Source organism: Protopterus annectens, chromosome 6.part0 (assembly GCF_019279795.1).
Source record: "Protopterus annectens isolate FY-2018-M chromosome 6.part0, PAN1.0, whole genome shotgun sequence".
Lineage (NCBI taxonomy): Eukaryota > Metazoa > Chordata > Ceratodontiformes > Protopteridae > Protopterus > Protopterus annectens.
The window spans coordinates 709,835,261-709,861,029 of NC_056737.1; the positions used below are offsets into that span (position 1 = coordinate 709,835,261).

The 25,769-nt window shown below is 43.1% G+C and overlaps 1 protein-coding gene across 1 annotated transcript in view; it reads left to right on the plus strand.

Annotated features, from left to right (window-relative positions):
• DDHD1 (DDHD domain containing 1) overlaps positions 1 to 25,769 on the plus strand; it is a 1,563,737-nt gene that overhangs the window by 303,173 nt on the left and 1,234,795 nt on the right. Inside the window, exon 4 of the mRNA XM_044073566.1 lies at positions 17,659 to 17,787. Within this exon, the coding sequence (XP_043929501.1) occupies positions 17,659 to 17,787 (129 nt within the window). The remainder of the gene's footprint in view (positions 1 to 17,658; positions 17,788 to 25,769) is intronic.

A 25,769-nucleotide genomic window follows, 5' to 3' on the forward strand; every position in this document is an offset into this window, starting at 1 on the left:
CTTGCTACCTCTATGTGCTTTTTTCAGACTGTTCCAGTCCTAATAATTTCAAGGTAACACTACGGTATGCCAGAAGTCTAAACATTAAAATGTCTGAACCTTTGTGGGCTTCGTTATCCTCATATACATCAGTCAGCATTTGGATATTTACAGAAGCCTGGCTGCAACACACAGTGTTCAGGGTACAAGGTCTTGTCATGCATTCAGATCCACTAGCACCCATGGATAGCATCCATGTTAATCTGTAGCCCCCATTGTCTGTCAGCAGATTCCATCTGTTGTAAATCCTAAACTGTTTGAAGTCTAGTAGAACTCAGCAAAACTATCACTTTATAGTCTGTTTTAGAAACTCGGCTATGGCCTTTTCAGGGCATGCAGTATACTTTAACCAGTTAGAAGTGTAAATTATTGAACCAAATACCTTTCTTATGGATAGCTTCAGCTCTTCAGGTATAAACTGGCAAACTTATTACCAATAGACTTGACCACATTGTCCAATTTACCACAAGAGATGTCTGCCTTCTAGATGCTGTCCTCACTAATGCATTTCCCAGTTGCACCACCCTGCTTATTATTCTCTCCCTAGTCAAATGTGGATATCTAGCTGTAAATTTTATACATGAAAAAGTACAGTTTTGTACCTACCATAAATGTAGATGTCCGATAGGTATGCATCTGCAGTCATCACATATGGGTTGTCCTGCCTCAGGCAGCCCTTCGGTCGGCCGGATTCTAAAGTCTGGGTCTGGCCTCGGCTGATGTCGCACTTTCCCCGACGTCAGAGCGTCTGGGATATAAAAGCATCAGCCGACGCCATCTTCCTCAGTTTTTCTTGCCCCAGATGCCAGGTGCCCTCTAGGAAGGCTAAATTTGGAGAAATGCAATAAAATTCCAAACATTTGCAAATATATATATATATATATATATGTATGTATATATATATATATATATATATATATGTATATATATATATATATATATATATATATATATATATATATGTGTATGTATATATATATATATATATATATATATATATATGTGTATATATATATATATATATATATATATGTGTATATATATATATATATATATATATATATATATATATATATATATATATGTATATATATATATATATATATATATATATATATATATATATATATATATATATATATATATATATATATATATATATATATATATATATATATATATATATATATATATATATATATATATATGTATATATATATATATATATATATATATATATATATATATATCTATGTATATCTATATATATATATATATATATATATATATATATATATATATATATATATATATATATATATATATATATATATATATATATATACAAACAAATACACCATAATAGATCCCCCAGCTAGCTAATAGAGGGGTAAGCACCCTAGGAATACCACAGAGGGGAAGGAGGGAGGGTAAACCTGACTGCAGATGCATACCTATCGGACATCTGCATTTATGGTAGGTACAAAACTGTACTATGTCCTTCAAGGATGCATTTGCAGTCATCACATATGGGTAGAATACCATAGCCAATCTGGGGGGCGGAGGAACTAAGTAAAGGATGGTGCAGTTAATATACCCTGCAGGACTTCCGTAGCAAAGCCTGCTCTGGATCTGGAGTATAAAGGTAAATTGTAATGCTTGGCAAATGTATGCATGGAGCTCCATGTAGCAGCTTTTTAAATGTCCTTGGTAGCCACCCCTCTTAGGAAGGCTGTGGCGGTGGCTGTGGCTCTCGTGGAATGAGGTCTAATGTTTGCTGGCACAGTTTTTCCATGAAAGGAGTAACAAAAACGAATGCAATTTCCTATCCATTTTGAAATTGTCTGTTTGGAAATTGCTTTTCCTTGTGCCCCAGCAGCATATGCTACAAAAAACTGGTCAGTCTTTCTGTAACTTTTAGTTCTGTCCAAGTAGTAGCGTAATTGTCTGTGTATGTCCAGGGTGTGCAGAAGTTTCTCTCCTTTATTTTGTGGTTTTGGGAAGAATGTAGGCAAGTGAATTGCTTGGTTCAAGGATACCCTGGATACCACCTTTGGCATAAATGTAGGATTGGTTCTCAAAGAAACTCTGTCTTGATGAAAGATAAGAAATGGCTGCACTGCCATTAAAGCTTGTAACTCAGATACTCTTCTTGCTGAGGTTATGACCAGAAGGAATGCAGTTTTCCAAGACAGAAACTGTAGATCCGCCGATGCTGCTGGTTCAAAGGGAGGAAGTGTTAGTTTTTCCAACACAAAGTTAAGGTCCCAAGTAGGTAGAGGTGGTTTCCTTGGAGGATTGATGTTTTGATTCCTCTTAGAAACTGTCTTAGGAGTGGATGCGAGAAGACAGGTGGGTTAACATTGTATTCTGCTGAAATTGCTGAGGCATGTATCTTAATGGAAGAGTAAGACAGGCCTTCTGCCAAATATTCCAGTATATGTGCCATGTTCATCACTGTCTCATCTAGGCCTTTTGATGTGTTCCAAGTGTGAAATCTTTTCCATTTTGCTGAATATGCCTTCCTTGTGGAAGGCCGGCGAGCTTCCATAATAATATCCTTCACTCTCTGGGATAGGTTATCCTGAGGAAGAGTCATGGTATTCTCCAGGCAGTTAGCTGCAAGGTTTTCAGGTTGGAATGCAGAGTCTTGAAATTGTGCTGCGTCAGTAGAAGTGGCCATAGGGGGAGAGGCCACGGTTTCGTCTGTGACATGCTGTTTAACAGTGGGTACCAGTGCTGCCTTGGCCAGTTTGGAGCTATCAGAATCACTCTGGGCTGCTCTGCCCTGATCTTCAGTAAAACCTTGGTCATTAATGGGAGAGGTGGGAAAGCATAGACTGTTAGAGCTTTCCAGCTGCAAGAGAGAGCGTCCACTCTCCATGCTTGGGGGTGGTATGTCCTTGAGCAGAATGTCTTCAGTTGATGATTGTGGGGGGAAGCGAACAGATCTATTTCCGGCCTTCCCCATGATTGTGTTATGAGTAAGATGATGTCTGGGTGCAGCATCCATTCGTGTGCATCCATGGTAGTTCTGCTTAAGCTGTCTGCCAGTATATTGTCTTTCCCTGGCACGAACTGGGACTGCAGCTGTATATTGAGTTTCAAGGAAAGTTCCCAAAGATTCATTGCCAGTCTGCATAGAGGGTAGGAATGGGTGCCTCCATGCTTGTTTATGTACCACATCACTGTGGTGTTGTCTGTCCTTATGAGCAGGTGGCCTTGATGAAGGAAAGGTTTGAAGGCCTCGATTGCATGTATCACTGCCAGCATTTCCTTTTGGTTTATGTGCATGCGCAGCTCTCTTTGTGACCATAGTCCTTGGATACATCTGCCCTCCATGTGTGCTCCCCAACCTTGGTCTGAAGCGTCCGTGGTGATGGTTTGGCTCTTGGTTTGCTGAGGGGCAACCCGCTGTTCGACTGGCAGGCTTGAGCCCACCACATAAATTCCTTCTGAAGGCATGGAATGAGTGGGATCAAAGTTTCTAAGCTGTGACTGTGCGGAGTCCATACACTCCTTTGGTACCATTATAATTTTCTCATATGCAGCCTTGCTTGTGAAATCAGAAGAATGCAAGATGCCATGTAACTCAGGGCCTGCAGGATTTTCCTTGCAGTCAGCTGAGTTTGTCTTGTCAGATTCTTGAAGTAATCCGGTAGTTGTTTTTGCTTTTCTTCTGTGAGAAAGGCCATTTGGTTGGTTGTGTCTAGAGCCGCACCCAGAAAGGTTATTCTTTGGGATGGAACAAGTCTTGATTTTTGGATGTTGACTGTGTATCCCAAGGCCTTTAGTAGGTGGATGGGCATAGTCCAAGTCCTTTAACAAAATTTTCTTGTTGTCCGCTTGTATAAGGCAGTCGTCCAGATATGGGTAGATTTGAATCCCCTGAAGTCTGCAGTGTGCAATTACTGATGCCAGGCATTTCGTGAATACTCTGGGCGCAGTAGATAAGCCAAAGGGCAATGCTGAGAATTGATAATGCTCTGACCCTGCAAGTAATCTGAGGTGTCTTCTGCAACTTTGTCGAATAGGGACATGCAGGTATGCCTCCTTGAGGTCTAGAGTCACCAGCCAAGACCCCTTGCCCAGCATGGGAAGGAGTTGCTGTAGAGTCAGCATTTTGAATTTTGGCACAATGAGGTAAGTATTCAGTGCGGACAAGTCTAGAATAGGCCTCCATTGATTTTCTTTTCTTGGAACAAGGAATAATCTGGAGTAAAATCCTTGGCCTTGTTCTGAAAGAGGTACCTTTTCTATGGCTTTCATTTGTATTAATTTGGTAATTTGCTACAAAGCCTCTGCCCTCTGATTTGGTGGCAGGTCTGGCATTCCTTTTTCTTTTTGGCAATTGGTCCTTTCCAGACACCTCCAGAGCACAGAGAGGCAGAAATAGACGCCCAAGAGGCAGAGGTCAATCAAGGGGTGCCTACAGGGACCGTCAGTGGCAACCTGACAACCAGAGGAGTGCTGCCACAGCAACGACTGCAATCACTTCCACAGGACAGACACAATGACTTGGCTCTGATTCCGCCTACCAGGGAACAACTGGAAGCACCCTTGGGCGGAAAGTTAGCTTTATTTTCAAAAAACTGGCATTGCATTACAGGAGACAAATGGACTTTGCAAACAATAGACAAAGGCTACAGGTTTCACTTCCACACTTTACCAAAAAAGAGAGGAATGCCAAACCTTCCATCAAGCCAGAAGTCAGAGGCTCTAAAACAAATCATCAACTTACTAAGGATGAGAGCAATAGAAAAGGTACCATCTATGGAACAAGGCCAAGGATTTTACTCCAGACTATTCCTTGTACCAAGAAAAGAAACTCAATGGAGGCCTATTCTCGACTTGTCCGCACTGAACACATATCTCATAGTACCAAAATTCAAGATGCTGACCCTACAGCAACTTCTTCCCATGTTGGGCAAGGAGTCTTGGCTGGTGACTCTAGATCTCAAGGAGGCATACCTGCACGCCCCATACGACCAGATTGCAGAAGACACCTCAGATTTCTTGCAGGATCAGAGCATTATCAATTCTCAGCATTGCCCTTTGGCTTATCTACTGTGCCCAGAGTATTCACGAAATGCCTGGCATCAGTAATTGCACATTGCAGGCTTCAGGGAATTCAAATCTACCCATACCTGGACGACTGCCTAATACAAGCGGACAACAAGACAAAAATAATAAAGGATTTGACCTATGTCATACAACTGCTGCAAGCCTTGGGATACACAGTCAACATACAGAAGTCAAGGCTAGTGCCATCCCAAAGGATAACATTTTTGGGTGCAGAACTGGACACAAGAACTCAGATGGCTTTTCTCACAGAAGAAAAACAAAAGCAACTTCCAGTTTACTTCATGGCATTGACAAGACAAACTCAGCTTACTGCAAGGAAAGTCCTGCAGGCCCTGGGTTACATGGCATCCTGCATAATCCTGATCCCACATGCCAGACTGCATGTGAGAAAATTTACAATGGTACCTAAGGAATGTATGGTGTCAACACAGACACAGTCTAGAAACCATGATACCAATCATTCCATGCCTGAAACAAGAATTCCTGTGGTGGGCTCAGGCCTGCCAGACCAACAGAGGGTTGCCTTTCCACAAACCACAACCAAGGCAGACCATCACCACGGACGCCTCAGACCTAGGCTGGGGGGCACACATGGAAGACAAGTGTATCCAAGGCCTATGGTCCCAAGACCAGCTGAATCTACACATAAATCTAAAGGAGATGCTGGCAGTGAAGCATGCAATCGAGGCATTCAAATCATTCCTCCAGCAAGGACACCTGCTGATAAGGACGGACAATACCACAGTCATGTGGTACATCAACAAACAGGGAGGCACGCATTCCTACCCTCTATGCCGGATGGCAATGGACCTGTGGAACCTAGGCCTGAATCTCAACATTCAACTTCAGGCCAGACTCGTACCAGGAAAAGAAAATTCACTAGCAGACAGATTAAGCAGAACTACCACGGATGCTCACGAATGGATGCTGCATCCAGACATCTTCAAAACCATAACAAAGACATGGGGAATGCCGGAGATAGACCTGTTCGCCTCCCCACTCAACCACCAACAGAAGAAATTCTGCTCAAGAGAATACCACCCGCAAGCCTGGAGGTTGGACTCCCTTTCTTTCAGCTGGAAGGCCCTGACAGTTTATGCCTTTCCACCTCTCCCATTGATGTACAAAGTTCTACTGAAGATCAGGGAGGAACAGCCAAAGGTAATTCTGATAGCTCCAGACTGGCCAAGGCAGCATTGGTACCCGCTACTGAGAAGCATGTCTCGGACGAACTCTTGGCCTCTACCTCTATGGCCTTTACTTTTAACACAGAACAACTACAAGACCCTGCATCCAAACCTGAAAACACTGCAGCTAACTGCCTGGAAAATTGCATAAAGCAAAACCAACCTGTTTTATCTCAGAGGGTCAAGGACATTATCCTGGAGGCTCGCAGACCCTCCACAAGGAAAACATACTCAGCCAAATGGAAGAGATTCCTCATTTGGAGTGCATCAAAGGGAACAGATGTCACACTGGCAAAGCTAGCACACATCCTAGAATACTTAGCAGAACTGTTCCACAATGGCCTGTCCTATTCTTCCATTAAGATTCATGCTTCAGCAATTTCAGCAGAGTACAACATGGATCCTCCTATCTTCTCTCAACCTCTCCTCAGACAATTTCTAAGAAGGATCAAAAATGTAAAACCTCCAAGGAAACCACCTCTAGCTACATGGGATCTCAATTTTGTGCTGGAAAAATTAACACTTCCCCCTTTTGAACCAGCAGCATCAGCAGACTTACAGTTCTTATCTTGGAAAACTGCCTTCCTTCTAGCAATCACTTCAGCAAGAAGGGTATCCGAGTTACAGGCCTTAATGGCAGTGCAGCCTTTCCTTATCTTTCACCAGGATAGAGTGTATCTGAGAACCAATCCTACTTTCATGCCAAAGGTTGTATCCAGAGTATCCTTGAACCAAGCTATTCATTTACCTACGTTCTACCCTAACCCACAGAACAGGGGGGAAAAACTACTGCACACCTTGGATGTATACAGACAACTGCGCTACTATCTGGACAGAACTAAGACCAACAGAAAAACTGACCAGCTTCTGGTAGCATATGCAACAGGAGTGCAAGGAAAAGCAATTTCCAAACAGACAATTTCAAAATGGATAGGAAATTGCATTCGATTCTGTTACTCTTTTCATGGAAAGACAACTCCTGAAAATATCAGGCCTCACTCCACAAGAGCTACAGCCACCACTACAGCTTTCCTACGAGGAGTGGCTACCAAAGACATTTTAGAAGCTGCTACTTGGAGCCCGTGCATACATTTGCCAAGCATTACAATCTTCCTTTATACTCCAGATCCCGAGCAGGGTTTGCAACTGCAGTTTTACAAGGGATCTTAACTACACCATCATTATCTTAGTGCCTCCTCACCCAGTTTGGCTATGGTATTCTACCCATATGTTATGACTGCAGATGCATCCTTGAAGGACATAGTACAGTTTTGTACCTACCATAAATGTAGATGTCCGATAGGTATGCATCTGCAGTCAGGATTACCCACCCTCCTTCCCCTCTGTGGTATTCCTAGGGTACTTACCCCTCTCTTAGCTAGCTGGGGGAATCTATTATGGTGTATTTGTTTGTATGTATATATGTATATATACTTTTTGATTTCTACTGTTTGGAATTTCCTACTTTATCCAAATTTAGCCTTCCTAGAGGGCACCTGGCATCTGGGGCAAGAAACACCTGAGGAAAATGGCGTCGGCTGATGCCTTTATACCCCAGGAGCTATGACGTCGGGTGAAGTGCGACATCAGCCGAGGCCAGACCCAGACTTTGGAATCCGGCCGACCGAAGGGCTGCCTGAGGCAGGACAACCCATATGTTATGACTGCAGATGCATACCCATCGGACATCTACATTTATGGTAGGTACAAAACTGTACTTTGTGGTTCCTGCACTACCTCTCTGGTTGGGAGGCTGCCGCTGATGGCCTCTGTAGGAGCCTCTAGCTTGCCATCTACCTCTGGCACGCCTATTCCTGCCTCTCTGAGATCTGTCTGAGTCCGGAAAGGACCAATTCTTAGTAGGCCAATTTCTGCTGAATCTCGGTGGTTGGACTTGCAGAAAGTCTTTGACTGTTTGCACAGATTTTGCCTTTTCTTCAAATTTCTTTAAGACCTCTTGAGCCGTGGAACCAAATAATTTTTGCTTTTCCATAGGAGCATCCAAAAGCTTAGCTTTAACATGGTCTGGTAAAGATTGTTCCTTCAGCCAGGCATGCCTACTTATAACTGCACCTGTCATAGCTGACCTACATGAAGCTTCCAGTGCATCATAACCACACTGCAAGAAATGGTTACTAACCTGCTGGGAGTTATGCACCAGATCCTGAAGGGATTTGCGATCAAGGGGTTCAGAAGAGGACAGTTTCTTATGCAATTCATCTAACAAATACCCTTGGTACTGTATCATATGAAATTGACAATTTAATGCCCTCATGGAAAGAGTTGCAGAAGTATACACTTTCTTACCCCATCTCTCTAAAGCTCTGGACTCCCTTTCAGAGGGTAGAGGATTTTTAGCAGTGGCAGCTGCAACCCCTTTTGGGCCCTGGGAAATAGTTTCTGGATCAGCGGAGTGGGCCTTGTACAGGTGTAGTGGGCCTTGTACAGGTGTAGATGTGAATCTGGGACCCTGTAGTACCTATCAGGTTTGGCAGGTGCCGGAGGGAGAGAATCAGGGGCTGTACTAGCATCAGAGTACACATCATCAATAACATTCAAAACAGGAGGTATAGCTAAAGGCCTATGCTGAGGTAAATGTAAAAAGGTCCTTAATCTCTTTCTAGAATCAGAGAATTCCTGACCCTGCCATTGAAAATGTTCTCTCAGAGTGTAGTGTCTCTCCAAAGGAAAACTCTTCAGGAGGGGAGGCCGAGGGAATAGATTCTTCAGCATCAGAATCCTCGTAGGCCAAATAAGCCTCCTCTTGGGGGGCTGACAGAGCAGAGCCATCAGTGGACTCATCTGAGGAGTGGTGGTCAGAGGGCTCAACCCTGGGCCTTTTGTGTGGAGGTGGTTGAGAGCCCCTGTCCGGATTAGGTTGAGAACCTCTAATTAATGAGATAAGATCCTCTGCTAGGCTAAGAATCTGTGAGCCAGTAGAAGGTCTCTGAGAGGAAACCTTGGGAGGCAAAGCTTTAGAAAGCTTAGCAGCTTTAGCCCTAGAAAAAGCCTTAATGGACATGGATGCAGGGGGTCTGGCTGCACCACGTGCAGGAGTAGACTTGTCTAAAGGAATGGCGTCGGAAGGTTCCTGGACACCGGTTTCAATAGGTAATTCAATAACCGACTCGGCCGGGGCCTCCGGAGCCGAGGTAGTTGGTTGTGTGGTTTCGGTAATAGGAAGTACCAAGGACTCTGTTTCAGCTGAGACTGAGACACTCGCGGTAGGCCTGACCGTGGTTTCAGCCAAAACCATGGCCCGCGTGTGTCAGTCCTTGTCCTTCCGTTTTTTAACTAAATGCGAAGTCGGAGTCTCCGGCATCTTGTAAGCAAAACTAGCCCCAAAGAATTCCTCTGCAAACTCCGACCGACGTCTAAGAGTTCGTCGGTTGAAGGAAGCACAGGCTGAACAGGCCGAGACGTCGTGGTCTGGGCCTAGGCAAGGGAGACAGTAAGAGTGGAAATCCTTATGAGGTATTTGTTTCCCACAAGTTAAACAATTATTAACTTTATCTGACATCGGCTGAGGCAAGAAAGAGTCCCCAACGGGGTACTTAGCTTTTTCGAAGTCTTCGGTAGCTGAATCGCAGGAGCTGGCCGACCGGCACTTGCGAACTGCTTCTGCTTCAGGCACCACGCGACAAAGACTGAGGAAGGTGGCGTCGGCTGATGCTTTTATACCCCAGACGCTCTGACGTCGGGGAAAGTGCGGCATCAGCCGAGGCCAGACCCAGACTTTGGAATCCGGCCGACCGAAGGGCTGCCTGAGGCAGGACAACCCATATGTGATGACTGCAGATGCATCCTTGAAGGACATCTTGCTTGTTTTCCCCAGTAGCTTTTATTGTTTGTGATTACTCCAAAACCAATTACTTATTGTTTACTGTTCTTATTAATAATCACAAATGGTGTAGCTGCTCAGCATACCTTGTAGCTGAGACTGTTGCCTGCTTTTCTGAATTTTGCTTCCTCTTAGATGCATTAAGGCATATGTATTCCTCTGATGCAAGTGTAATGGCAAGTTTAAAGCTAAATAAACTTCTTTGGTGAAACTCACGTAATCAAACATTGTAACAGAGAGAAAAGCTACTGGCCATCTATACAAGGTCTCCACAAAGGACTTAAAATTGGGACGCAAGTCTCTCAAGCTTACATTTAGGAAATGCAAGGCTGTTGGGAGATTGGCATAATGGTTGAAGTATTTACCTCGCAGGCACAAGTCAGACAGTTTGATTCTCACATGGAATAATTGGCTAGGCTTAAAATGGCCCACAAAGGGCATTTAGCTTAGTACTAATTTATAAAACTTTAAATGTAGGGTTGTAGCCAATTCAAAAGACAGCCGTAAGACCTTCAGCTGTGCTAGGAACCTAAGACGTAATTATGCTGAACTTGTGTCCAACCATCCTTCCTTCACTGACTCAAAGGATATTGGTGATATCATTGCAAGCAAATTCTCTTCCAACCTCCCCTCTGTCCCGTTCGTATCTTCATTTCTAAAGTCATGCTTGACATTTCACAAAATTAAAAATGCCATTTCCTTTGGTCCTAACAATATCCGTGAGTATCTGCTGAGAAGTGTCAAGTCACACCTAGCAAAGACCCCTTTTCAAATTATCAGTCTGGTTACATGTCTGAGGTGCACAGAGCAGCTGTTGTGGTGTCCATGCGTAAAGTTTGTCCCTTTACTGATCCTGGGTATTATGGCCCTATATGGCTCACTAATGTTATTTGCTAAGCAATGGGTCAAATAGCTGAATCATAGTTGAATTAGTGACATCTTGGGTACCCTTATATTCCTATATTTACACCAGTTTGGCTTTGTAAAAAGCAGATCATGTCTGTTGAGTCTGGCTGACCTTTTGAAAAAGAGATAACCAAGGCCGTAGGTTAAGTGCATGCTGTCCACCCTGCCTTCCTGGACCTTGTCAAGACCTGGTACATGAACGGCCCCACTGGGATTATTGATTCATTCTCCCAGTGCAACATAATCCATAACTGGTTTGCAGGATAGCTAGCTGTCTGTCTGAGAGAGCACATATTGTTAATGTCGAGGGTATTTAGAGGTACCCACAGGACTTTCTCCTGGGCCCGCTCCTTTTAAAGCTGATTTCAAGGGATTATGACTAACAGAGTTTGCCAGAAAGGCTCATCCAGACTCTGCTACACTTTGCTGTGAAGGAAAGGTTAGTTTGCTGTTATTTTTTTGTATTTCTGTATTGCCTTTCTATATTTTGAATACTGTAGTTTGTTTTCTTTACCTTGTGTTTTGCTTGCATTCTGTTTTAACAGCATATTAAAACTTCAAAAGAGACCACAGCTCTCTCTGTTCTGAGTCAGGCAGAATTTTTCCCGCCCTCCCACCCATTTAAGTTGTCTTGTTAAATACCACTGTCTTTCTAGTTGCCCGCCTCTTATGTTAATCTGACCATATATCTCATTTCTCTCTACTTTCACTGGCTTATGTGAGTAATCACAAAACCATCACTTTTGAAATCCCACCCTTCAATTATTTAAATTTATTGGCCATCCTACAGTATTTCATAGTACCAAAATACAAAAGTAACCACCCCTTTCAGTCCATCTTGCTGTTTAAAAATAGTAACTCTCCACTAAACCTTAACTTTTTAAACAGGTAAAACTCAAGTTACCTACTTTGATATCTAACTTCTAGTGCACACTGCAGAGTGCATTCTTTTCAATCTTACCTTTAAGCATCCCTGTTACTAGCACTTTCTCTAATACCTAAAAAGATCATCTCTACTTGACTCCAAGTAGACTTTTCTCTATCTGTTAAACCTAGCACTTGCTCCTACAGTACTTATTACCTTGATACGGCACTCTTATAGATAGCACCCCAAAAAGGCAAACCCCCATTTCTCGGTCACCCACGCCCACCGGAATCTCTTTTAAAGTTTTTTTGTCTAGTCCTTCTAGCATGTCGAGGGATCAGTTGCTAGTGTCCTCTCCTGCTCAGCTGGTGAACCTGGAATATTGAGGCAATGTTACAATTGCCTCATGTACACAGACAACCCTCTCCTCCTCCCACAAAACACAAATACATGCGAGAGATGCAACTATATGGCCAAACTGGAGGCTGAGCTCTCTCAACATAGGACTGGCAAGACCAGTCAGGAGGAGAAGGTTACCACACACACTATAGACTCAGTCTCACATAGTACCATCACAACCTCAAATCATACACATAAACACACAAAGACATACTCGGCTCTGATCAAAAATCTACCAAAACAGCAGAGGCCACCAAAGCAGACACCCAAACAACCACCACCTCAGAACACAACACCTGCAACAAATAGACCTCACAGTCAGAGTGTCAAACAGTCACAGCCCTTAAGGCCAAACACAATGCCAGACACACTAGTCATTGGTGACTCCATAGTCAGACACACTGACGTCCCGCTCACCAGACTGAGTAAGGAGAAGGTCACAGTAAGCTGCCTGTCGGGCGCTAGAATCCGCCACATAACGCAAGCACTCAGGTCTCTCAACAGCAGGTACAAATACGACTCAGTCATTGTCCACGCTGGTGTAAACGACCTGAGACGTACCTCCTTGGACTACATGAAAAGAGACATTGAGGAGCTCTCTGATTATGTAGCCCAGGCAGGTATGACCCTGACCTTGAGCAGTATCCTACCTTCACCAAGAATGATGCCACAATACAGAGATAAGATGATCAGCTTTAACAATTTGCTTAAACTCTGGTGTCATTCAAAGGGGATCCAATGTCTGTCTGCCTGGGATGACATGCTGGACAAGCCACGCTGCTTCGCACCTGTCACCCCTGGGATTCCGGATATTGGCAAAGGCTCTTGCCACCCCCATAGTGCCTTTTTTAGGCAAGGCTCAAATTTTAAACCTACCACCCTAGAACACAAAAAAGTAAAAAAACTAAGGGTAATGCTGCTCAATGCCAGAAGTCTAAATCTCAAAATGCACGCACTCGAGGCCCTTCTCAGTATGGAGAACATCGATGTCTGTGCAGTGACAGAAACCTGGTTCAAGGCTCCTGAGAGCACCCCAGCACTATCAGGTTTTACCTCTTGTCATGCGTTCCGGCCCCAAAATCCGGACAATACCAAGAAAGGAGGGGGGGTATCCATATTCATCAAGGACACCCACAACTCAAGACTGGTGGCAACGCACGATGCATCGGAGACCATCCAGGTGCAATTAACCATAGGCAAGACTGCTCTGCAAATTGTAGCATGTTACAGGCCACCCTCACAAACTCAGGAACCTCACATGGCCTTCCTGAAAACACTAGAGGGATAAATGTATCACCAAACACCATCATACTAGGTGACTTCAATTACCCTAATATAGACTGGGAACACTACTCAAGCCCAAACACCCTAGCCCAAAAGTTCCTGGAATTCATAAACTCAAATGCCATGGAACAACTAGTCACCATCCCCACAAGAGGAGAAAACATACTTGATCTCATCATCACGAACATGGGAGCACAATGTTCAACACCGGAAGTATACCCCTCACTGGTGAGATCAGATCACAAGCTAATCTCGCTGGAGGTCCTCATCCCACCCCACCTGAAATAAAAAAGACCACAGTAAAGAACTTCTCGAAGCCGACTTCACACTTCTAAAGACTAGTGTGGTCTCCTTTAAGGCCCCGAGCGGCGGAAAACAGTACTCAAGCCACTGAATCACTTACAAATGCCTTCTACCAGCACCTGCAGGACTGCATGGATAAGGCAATCCCAAGCAAAACAAAGACTCTTTGTACCAAAGGCAAGCATCCAGTCTGGTGGACCCCAGCCATAAACAAACTCTACAACAAAAGGAGGAAGCTACTACAAGATAGAGCAAAATCCTTAAAAGGTAAGACACCCTTGATCACTATAAGTAAAAAACTAAGAGCTCTCATAAAATCATCCAAAGCAAATTTTGAGAGAAAAATAGCTAAAGACTCAAAAGACAATCATAAGGCCTTCTTTAGCTATGTTAGAAACCTGGGAGGAAACTCCCAGATATGCTCAGAACTAGTTCAAAATGATGTGAAGATTACTGATCCTACAAACATTGCCAACATACTGGCTGACAGGTTCAGTGCAAACTTCTCCCCCCTCTCCCCCAAAAGGAGAGATATCTATGCCAAGCGATTGCAGCCCCCCAAACATCTCCAACGCCCAAGTGAGAACTGCTCTCCAAAGCAAAAACACAGCATCCATGGGACCTGATGGTGTCCCCGGCTGTGTGCTCCACGAACTCAACGAGGAATTAAACCCACAGCTAGGACAGCTGTTTAATCATAGTCTTACCTCTGGATACGCACTCCAGGAGTGGCGCACTGGAACTGTGGTCCCACTTCACAAAGGCGGTGCCTCCACCGACCCTGGAAATTACCGGCCCATTAGCTTGACAAGCCTTATCTGCAAAGCCATGGAGAGGATCATAATGGACCTCATAAATAAAGACATAGGGAATTTGCAGACTTTGGATCCATCCCAGTTTGGCTTTGTCAAAGGCAGATCATGCCTTCTAAACTTGGTTGACTTTTTCGAAACAGTCACCAAAGCCATCGATGAGGGAAAGGCAGTCCATACAGCTTACCTCGATCTGGCGAAGGCCTTCGATACAATACCCCACTCGGGTATCATTGAAAAACTCATCAGCTTAAATGTTAACCCATACATCACAAGATGGGTTGCAAACTGGCTGAGTGACAGAACCCACAGGGTCAGAGTTGCTGGCGCCATGTCAGACTCAAAGCCTGTCACAAGTGGTGTACCACAGGGCTCAGTCCTGGGCCCACTCTTGTTTGGCATCTACTTTTCCGAAGTACAAGCAAACACAGGAGGGTTATGGCTGACAAAGTTTGCAGATGACTGCAAACTGGGCCATAGTAGAAAACACATCTGACACAGATATCCTTCAGAAGGGTCTCACAGAAACGGATAACTGGTGCCAGAGCCATGGCCTAAAGTTAAATGCCAAAAATGCATAGTCATACCCTTCGGGAAAAACAAGGTTACCCCTAGCTACCAAATAGGTGGCAATCCACTGAGCACAGAAGAAGTTATCAGGGACCTGGGGACCCAGGTTGATAGTAGTCTGTCATTCGACACCCATGTAGCTAAAGTAGTTAGGAAGACCTTCTACATTGCCCACCTTATCATGAAGGGATTCTCATCTAGATCAAGGGAGGTCATAGTCTCCCTATACTCATCACTCATCAGACCAATGATTGAGTACAATGCCCCATTCGAATGTATCTGACCCGACACTTGCAGCAGCTGGAGAGGCCACAAAAGTTCCTCACCAAAAGGATAAAGGGTCTCAAACATCTGTCCTATGCTGCCCGACTGAAAGAACTCCAGCTCTATTCAGTCGCTACCGCTTGTTCAGAGGTGACCTTTGCCTAACATACAAGGCCATGTCAAACCCAGATTTGATGAATATGCTTCACCTCAAAAATCTAGATCCGTCAGAGCCACAAGGGCGGAGACTTAAACCTCGACACGGCTATTAATAGGACGTGCTAGAGGGATAGATTCATCACCCAAAGACTCCCTATGCTGTGGAATAAAATCCCGGTATATGTGAGGCAGAGCACCTCGCTGGCCTTGTTCAAGAGAAATCTTGACCAATGGATGGGAGATCGCAGATATACCCCAGGGATTACCTCAGTGTCACTGCTCGACAGAGGCACAGCAAAATAATGGGTATAGTTCCCCATACTAAAGGGGTGGCGTAAGCCACAAAACTATGGGCTAGGCTTGTAAATGCCCTCGGGCAGATAGCCTAGTATGAACCTATGAACCTATAAACTAGATATTATCAAATCTTGTTCTAATGTTCAAATTCTCCCTCTGGTAAGAGCTACAACAAACACGTTTGAAGCGTTAATCAGGGACGTATCCTGAATAATAAGAAGTGTAGTGTAGTTTCCTTTGGTAAATCTACAATCACTACTGCACACCATGTTAATAAACTTTCACTTAAATTTGGCTCAGTCATAAGAGACTGTGACCCGTGATGAGCTGTATTTTGACTTCTACATTTATTCATGATTAGGAAAGGCTTCTGCCTTGCACAACAAATCCTTTGTGTTATCTCTTCAAAATCTAGAAACGTTATAGTCCACTTTTTCCCTCCCTTTTTAGGTCCATCGTTGAATACAGTTCCTCCTTCAACATGTACTTCAATAAGTTCTTAAACCAGCTTGACAGACCTCAACCTTTCCTCACCAAAAATACCTTGGGCCTTGGTGCCCTTAGCTACATTGATAGAATAAATGCTTTATTCCTTTACTTGAGTAACATAAGCTCCTAAGGTGAGATCTGTTTTTAGCTTTCTGTATTGAAAATGACCCAGCACTCCCTGAGCAACTTTATCTAAACAGAACCAGTGGAAAAGCAAACACGCACTGTAGGGTGTGTAGAATCTTTGTCCAGACAGGTCACTATTCCACTGTACTTTGCCCTTATCAAAGCAATTGTAAGAGATGCTCCATTTGGTATGTACCTGACCAGACATACGCAACAGCTAGAGCGATGTCAAAGGTTCCTTCCAAAAAGATTTCAAGGTGTAACAAACCTGCCTTATGCAGGAAGCCTTAAAGCCCTTTCCCTCTACTTAGTCTCCTATAGATTGCTGAGGGTTGATCTATGCCAGGCTTACAAGGCATCTGCAAACCACACACTTGCGAATCTCTTATATATTCGTAAATCAAAAAGTACGAGAAATACAAGGTGTAGGGACCTGAATTTTGTCTGTGACCTAAACAGAATATGCTGGAGAGTCAGATGTGTGACCCAGAGTCTGCCCTTGGTATGGAACAGACTTCCCAACCATGTGAAGTTGAGTTTGTCTATTACCCATTTTAAGTACAACCTAGACAGGTGGATGGGGACTAGGAAATTTACACTTGTCCTGACACCCATGTCCTTTATAGACAGAAGTTGCTTATAAATGCCTGGTCCTCAGTGTCCTATTTGGATGCAGGAAGTCATTATTTTTTTTGGGAAAGCTTGGCTAGGCTTAGAAAGGATCCCTGGGTCATTAGCCTAGTAACAGTCTATGAATCTTTTGAATAACTATAACCTTCTGCTTTGGTACTGGCCTCAGTTCATTGACCTTCTTTATTTTTGATGCAGCAGTTTAATCGTTTTGTTTGTATAAATGTTCAATTTATGAACTACTTAGGGAATTTATTTTTGCAATTTGAAAATATTAAGTCATGTTTGCAGCCTGTGTTATTTTGCTCAGTATATAGTTTTTCAACTAAAGCAAGAGAGGTGTTTTGAGTTGTGCTTTCTTAAAATATCTAACTTCAATTTTTTTTTTTTTTTTTGTGGCAGCTATTCACAGTTTAAAACTGAGTCGCAACCATGTTGACTGGCACAGTGTAGACGAAGTATATCTCTACAGTGATGCAACCACTTCAAAAATTGCAAGAACAGTTACCCAAAAACTGGGTTTTTCCAAAGGTAATATTGGTGTGTGTTTGTGTATGTATATACTGGACAAATTCTTGGCATACCAGCATATGCATGCCACTGCTGCAAACTAGTTATTCAGAAGTAGCGTGTTGTCTCATTGCTGCAGAAAAAAAAAAAAAAAAAAAAAAACAGTAGCAGCACACTGTGATTTCAAGTGTTGCATATTCCCTCGTGTACCAGGATGGCTAGTTCAGCTTTGCAACCAGCTGGCCTTTGTCATTTTTTTGACACCACTAACCAAAGAAAATCACTTGTCAATGAAAACAATTGCACTGCCAATCCCCTCCCCCCAATGATTTGTTCACGAATATTACATGTTGCAAGCACAACTGTGACATGAGTGAAAAGTAACATTTTTAGCTTGTTCTGGTAGTCTGGATGAACTTCTGTCTTCATACGAAGGTTGACCATTTAATTGATCAATTTGTAACGTAAAATAAATGGAACACAGGTAAGTCATTGAAGAGGCTTGCATGTTTTCATTAGTTTGGCAAGCACGTTTTATCTTGAATGCTGTAACTTTCCTTTATGTATTCTGTATACGTTGAGGTGATGAGAATAAAAGCAGTGATCAAATTAGGCACTTCTTCAGCAATTAGCCTTGTGTTCTGGTTGTTTAAAGTCAGTTGTTTCTGTTGTGATTAATTGCAGTTACCTGTATGCACTTTATAAGAAAGTAGATGATAGGTGTCTTTGGTAAAATAATTATCGTACTTGATTGCTAATTTGCTTCACTTTTCAGTGCGAAAGGAAAAGATAGTTGGTGAGTAGAATAAAAGCTTAAATGCAAGTCAGAGTTCGATTACTGCTGACTGAAGTTTTGCATCCCCCTGTGGCTTCATTTTTAATGCTTAACATGGGAAGGCCAAGTAAATGGCATAAAGTAGATAAAAGGAGTATTACAAGGGTCAATTGATGATGATATCATGTCTGAAAGTACTGTCTACAGTTCCACAGAGAAGTTTTTCCTTCCATGTCTCAGTGTAAGAAGGAACTTTGCTGTTGTGTAAAGTTTTGTTGCCATGGAATCCTTTTAAGAATCAGAGGGGGTCATTCCTCTTTCCAGACCCGTGTAGCTACCTACTATAAAATAATTGCTTATGACCAGAGCCACATCTGGCATTTGTTTAGGCCTAAGATAACATCTTAGCTGTGCCAGCTTATCACGCTTTCAGCATTTCACGTTAGTTCATCTGCAAAATAAAATTAACTGAAAATACCTAATAGATAGTTATGTAGGAATTGTAGTTTATATCATGCTAGGCCATTGTTGTGGATATTCGTTATTTGAATGATAAATAGCGAAAGGTGAACAGCAGTCCCCCAGCCTCATCTCCTCATTAGAAGCAGGGCATCCTTAGAATGTGAGGATACAGTCTCACATCGTGACCTTTAGACAGAGCTTGGCTGTCTCCTACTTTCTTTGCAAGACAACTGTCCTAGTAGGAGGCTGTGGGAGAGGGAAAAAGCCCAGAATCATTCTGCTTTGACATGTTTTAGAAGTAGGCACATGCATTTGTTACCCTTTGCTTTGACTTCTACAAGACCCCATGTAGTGCAGTACTAGGGAACTTTTGAAGCATGTGGATGACCTAGCTCATGGCATCGATAATGCTTCTATTAAAATACCAGGACCGGCTCAAACATTTGACATGCATGGCACTTCAAGTGTATGTAGTTTATTTATTTGCTGGGCTGTTTAAGTAAACCCTTTTCAGTGGAGGCTCAGGAAGAAAAGCTCCAGATATATGCAATAAAAACAATTTATGCAAAACTTTAGACATGTACTTAAGGAGGGCTTTAGACAAGTACAACTAAATCATGCAAGGTATGTATAGATTGAAAAACACAATTCAAAGGTATGCACATGTCAGTAATAGATTCCATTAAGTACAAGATGATTAAAAAAGAGCAAACATAAAATATAGATACAACATATGTATTTATTTGTTAAAAATGTAACATTAATTTTGTAATGGACATTTCGGGATGGTGTAGAATTATACTGTTTGTGAAGGGAGAATAGATTAGAAAAAGAAAGGGAAAAGGTGCAGTAGTAATTTCTGTTAGTAAGTTTGTTTGTTTGTGTCTTTTAGCTTTTCCCGGTTAGGGGTTGCCATAGCGGAACTCCGGTCCGCTAATGATTGGTAGTGGATTTTTACGTACAGAGTTACCAGTCCTGATGCGCACAACCTTCAACGAAGGCACACCTCATTCACGTATGCCTCCACACAGAAGACGCTCTAGCTGAGAATCGAACGGGAGAACGTCTTGCTATGAGGCGACAATGCTACCGCAGCACCACCACCGCAGTTACAATTATTAGTGATAAATGCTGAGGCCAGAAGCTATAATGAAATAGAAGGAAGAATGAGGTAAGAAAATTAGAGGTTAGCTGCATTATGAAAGTACTGTGTGCACAGAAAGGGTGTTTGTAGAGGATAAAGGAGAACAGTGGAAGAGGATAGGTTTTATTATTAAAAGACTGGAAGGTACATGTAAATGTGACTTTTAGATGAGGGAGATGAGCATGAGCACAGTTATGAGTTTGTTAGACATAGTTTCATTTGAAACTATCCTGGTTAAAACAGGTCTCTCATGTCATCGAATGGCCACTTTGTCGAATGTCATCTCATCACCAGTGCAGTCTAAGCCCCAGCACCCCCCTGCTAATTATACATACCAACTCTGAGATCACACTGCAATGGGGAAAAGGGCAAATTTACTGATCCCTACTGTAATGTGATTGCAGTCAGAGTGGTTCAGTGGCCTGCACTGTCGATGTGATTACGTTCAATGATATGACATAGACCTGTTAAAACATTTTGGGTAACTGTCAGCTTTAGGGCTGTTACATCACATCCTCCTGTATAAACATATCCATGGCTCAGAAACCAGCCTTTACATGAAGGCATTGAGTTTTTAGGAAATTTCCAGGTAAATTGATTAAACTTCTTAAGCAGTTAAGGCAGCTAGGCACAAATGCTTGCTTTCAGATGTGACCAGGGAAAACTATATGAACAAGAGACTTGCTCAGAGTTGCACCATTTGCAAGATTGCAGGAATCAAACCCAGGTTAGCCGAATGAAGTAGTTGCTCATAACTGTAAGTCCTTGCACTGCAGTTGTAGCAGAACTTGGCCTTTCTGGAGTAAACAGGCCTGGCCACATTGACACAGGCAAAATAAACAGAAGGCCTGGAAGTCTAAACATCAGCAGCAGCAACACCAGAAGGGCCCCACCAGTACATTAGACACCACTAGAATAATCTTTTAAGTGCTCCCTATCATCTTTTTCACCCTGTGTCCTGCTCCATTGCCTAATATGAGTAGTTACTGTCGCTCGTCTAGTCAGAATACAATAGACTTGACTTTTTGGGTTCTGTTCAGGCAGCTTTATTATGTACAAACACATCAGGATTGAGACTTAATAAGTTTAACTTGGGTAAACTTATAAAGAAACTATCTATTACACTCATACATACTCACTCTCTGGCTGCACTTTCAAAATGGCACTGAAGCTAGCATGTGCTGACTGTTTATATGCACGTTCAGTCCTTGAAATGCTTCTTAAAGATTCAGCACACATACTCTCTTCTACATCCTCCCTCTTTGAGAAATAAGTCATGCAGTGTTGATGACATTAATGGACATGCAGTCAGTATAATTCTTTGTTGTACAATTATGCAGAACTAAATACATATAGACAATTATGTCCAGGTTGCTGTGTATTTCACACTAGGTCTGGAAATGCAATCAAATTGTGTGACATAGAAATTAGAATCAGTTCTAGCAACTGGGACTGTCTCTGCTTAATGTTCAACTTTAGGGACATCAGGAACATCATCAGGAATGGAAATAGAAGTTAAGACACGTTCTGCATCAGGAATGGAAATAGAAGTTAAGACACGTTCTGCAACAGGAACATTGTCTGGATTGCTCTGAAATCTAGTGTCTTTATCATCAGAACAGTGCTGCGATATCAGTTCTGATACAGGAATTTCTCCTGTACTCCACACCCTCAGATTTTACGAAGTAGGACTGTGGCTCTGTACATATGCCTGTTACTTGACAATTCAGGTCAAAACCTTTCACCGTTTGTATCCTCACTGTCTCTCCTCCTTTCAATGCACAAAGAAATCTGCCTGATTTATCATTGCTGGACTTCTGGAAAGAACACTTTCCAAATAGTTGAGCTCTAATTGTCGTGTTCTTGGCTTTTGACCTCAGCAAACTGGAACTGATGGGGAGTGTTCTGGTTTGCCTAAATAGAAGTCTGAGCAGGCGAGCCAAGTGTATAGTCACAGAGTATGTTTCTGAGATTAAGTAAATTCAGAAAGACATTGGTATTGTCCCACATTGACCTCTCAGGTAATTGCTTTGCACTCTGCACTGCATGTTCAGCTAGTCCATTTGACTGTGAATATTCTGGACATATGCAAAGTCCCATTCTTTTGCAAATTTCTGGAACAACTGACTAGTAAATTGAGTACCGTTGTCAGAAAAAAACTTTGTGTGGACTACCATAGACTGAGAAATGATGTTTCAACTTAGTAATAACAGCAGTGGACGTTGGGTTAGGTAGTAAATCAATCTCAAACCAGTTTGAATAAGAGTCTATCAATACAAAGTAATGCTGATTATTCCACTCGAATATATCAGTGGCTACTGTTGACCGAGGTAGTTCAGGAACTTGACTTGACTGAAGTTCTTTTTGCAAATGCGGTTTAGTACTATTACTTACTGAACAAGAAGAAAGTATTTTGTCAGTGTCATTTGCTAGAGAAGGCCAAAATAGTAGTCCTCTTGCCCTTCTTTTGGTAGATGGAAAACCTGGGTGACCACGATGCATAATCTGGATATATGTTGTAAGGAAGCAAGAACAGCAATTTTAGGACCTTTGAAAATAATGCCATTTTCCATCAACATCTCATCTCTGTAAGGAAAATAAGATGTTTGTCGTGTTTCACTGTTGCAGTCCTTACAAAATGGGTTATGCGGTAGCCCACAGTAGGCCAGAATGCCAAAGTCCTTGGTATATGACGTCTGCTGCCTTCAGTTCAGACCTGACGTCCGGTACAAAAGAAGGCAGCTGATGCAATTTCCTCATTCTTACTTGCTGCGGAGCCCGAAGCAGAAGCATTTTGCCTAAGTGCTGGTTGGCCGAGTACCTTCGTTTTGTATTCCAACTGCTTAGTTGAAGACATCCCCAGATAAGTACCCCGATGTTCATAGTGTTACCCTGCTGCAGTCATCACACTTGGGTTATCCTGACGTCAGGCAGTCCCGCAGTAGGCTGGAATTCCAAAGTCTTGGTCCGGCGTCGGTTGCTGTCGCTTCTTCCCTGACATCAGTGCACCAGGGGTATATATAATGCATCCTACGCCATTTTCTTCAGTCTTTCTTTTGCCCGAAGCAGTTCGCAAGTGCCGGTCGGCCGACTCCTGAGATTTTCGAAGTCGAATTTCAGATCCGAAGTCTTCAGTAAAGCTAAGTACCCCATTGGGAAAACTTTTTCTTGCCTCAGACAGAGGTCAGAAAAAGTTGTGGGAAGCAAATACCTCATAAGGATTTTCATTCTTACTGCATACCTTGCCTAGGCCCAGACCACGATGTCACTGGTTGTCGTTTTTGTGCTAGGTTTAATAAGCGTACTATAAAAAGATGCTTTGATTTTGCACGACACTACTTCGGTAGAAAATTTAACTACACAATGCAGTCGGAGCAACAGACTACCGGCGTGCACAAAAAACGCAAGGATAAGGACCGGCAGCCTAGACCCAAGCCAGACTCCGAGGCCTCGGCTGGACCGGTCTCCGGTTCACCGGTCTTCAGTGAGGCTCCGACGCAGCCCCTGACTACCGCAGATTTGGAACCAGAGACCGCTTCAGAGCCTTTGGCGGAGAGTGCTAGGCCGACGCAGCCATTTTGTTTAGCCCCTACCGACGACACTGCAGAAAGAGATGTCGGTGCTGCAGAAACACCTTCAGTTTCTGAAGGCGTCTTCAGACTGACGACGCTCACCATAAAAACGTATCCTAAGCTTAAAACTCCTATTAGACCTAAAAAGACTTCACTTCAGTCTCCAGTTCAAGGCCCCATGCCTAATAAACAGATGCTTAAAATGGCTGAAGATTTGATCTCTTTAATCAGGGGTTCCCAACCCCCACCCGACTAAAGACGTAGACAAGAGGAAGATTATGCCTCCTCTGATCAAGTGTCTATTTCCTCAGGCTCCTCTGAGGACCAAGATTACTCCTTCTCCCCTTATGAAGATTCTGATGCTGAGGATTCTATTCCCTCAGCTTCTCCTCCTGAAGACTACTCCTTTGGGGAAACTTTACACACTATGAGGGAACATTTTCACTGGGAAGGTCAGGACTACTCTGACTCAAAGAAAAGGCTCGGAGAGTTTCTTTTACTCCCCCAGCACAGACCACTTGCCATCCCCCCAGTTTTAGAAATTGTGGATGATGTTTACTTAGAATCTAGTTTGAACCCAGATTCTCTGCTTCCTGCTCCAGCCAAATCAGACAGATACTATAGAGTGCCTGATTCCCACAAATTCCTTTATAAAAGCCCTGTTGTCCCAGGGTCCCAAAGGGGCTAATGGCAAAAAATCCTATACCCTCTGAAAGGGACTCCATAGCAATAGACAGGTGGAGGAAAAAGGTTTACACCTCAGCCACTCTAGCTATGAGAGCACTAAATTGCCAATTTCACATGCTAAAGTATCAGCAATTTCCAATGTCTCAGTTAAAACAAAAAATGAGCACACTCCCTCAACAGTCTGAATTGAAAGAAATGCAGGATCTGTTGCATGCAACTGAACAGGTGGGCAAACATACTTTACAATGTGGGTTTGATTCTTTGGAGGCTTCCTGCAGAGCAGCTGTCACTGGGTCTGTTATACGTAGACATGCTTGGTTAAAGGAACAAACTCTGCCTGATCATGCTAAAGCAAAGCTTCTAGATGCTCCCTTACAGCAGGATGTTCTATTTGGAGTTAAAGCAGAAGAAATCTTAAGAGGATAAGGCAAAATCTATGCAGACAGTCAAAGATTTCCTACAGGTACAGCCCTCTCGCTTCAGCAGAAATTGGCCAACAAAAAATTGGTCCTTTCCAACAACTGACAGACCACAGAGGGGTAAATACAGACGTCCGAGAAGCAGAGGACAACCACAAGCCCAATACAAACCTCGACAATGGGGCACTGCAACACAGAAGGGAGGAGAAGACGGGTCCCAAACTACCAGAAGGCAAACTCAATGACTTGCACCTCATCTGGTCAAGCAACACTCTCTTGGCAGCTCCCTTGGGAGGAAAACGCGCACTTTTTTCAGACAACTGGCTCATTGTCACAAAGGACAAATGGGTCCTAGACATAATTTCATGAGGATACAGATTCCATTTCCACACCTTGCCAATGAAAAGAGGAATGCCAAACATGCCACAAAAGCAATGGACAGAGGCACAAAAACAAATTACAGCTCTCATGGACATGAGAGCCATTCAACTGGTAACGAGAGCAAGGCCAAGGATTTTACTCAAGACTCTTTCTAGACCCCAGAAAGGACAATGCCTGGAGACCAATTCTGGACCTTTCAATTCTAAACACCTTCTTACAAGTACCCAAATTCAAGATGCTAACACTACAGCAGCTTCTTCCCATGTTGGGCAAGAAAGCATGGCTAGTAACTTTGGACCTCAAGGAGGCATACCTGCATGTCCCTATCAGACAAAGTTGCAGAGGATACGTCCGTTTCATTGCAGGTTCAACCCATTACCAATTTTATGCACTGCCCTTTGGCTTATCTACTGCTCATAGGGGATTCACAAAATGCCTGGCACCAGTAATTGCATACTGCAGACAAAGAGGAATTCAAATGTACCCATACCTGGACGACTGCCTCATCCAAGCAGAAAGCAAGGACATCCTCTTACAACATCTGGCTTTTGTAAAACATCTTC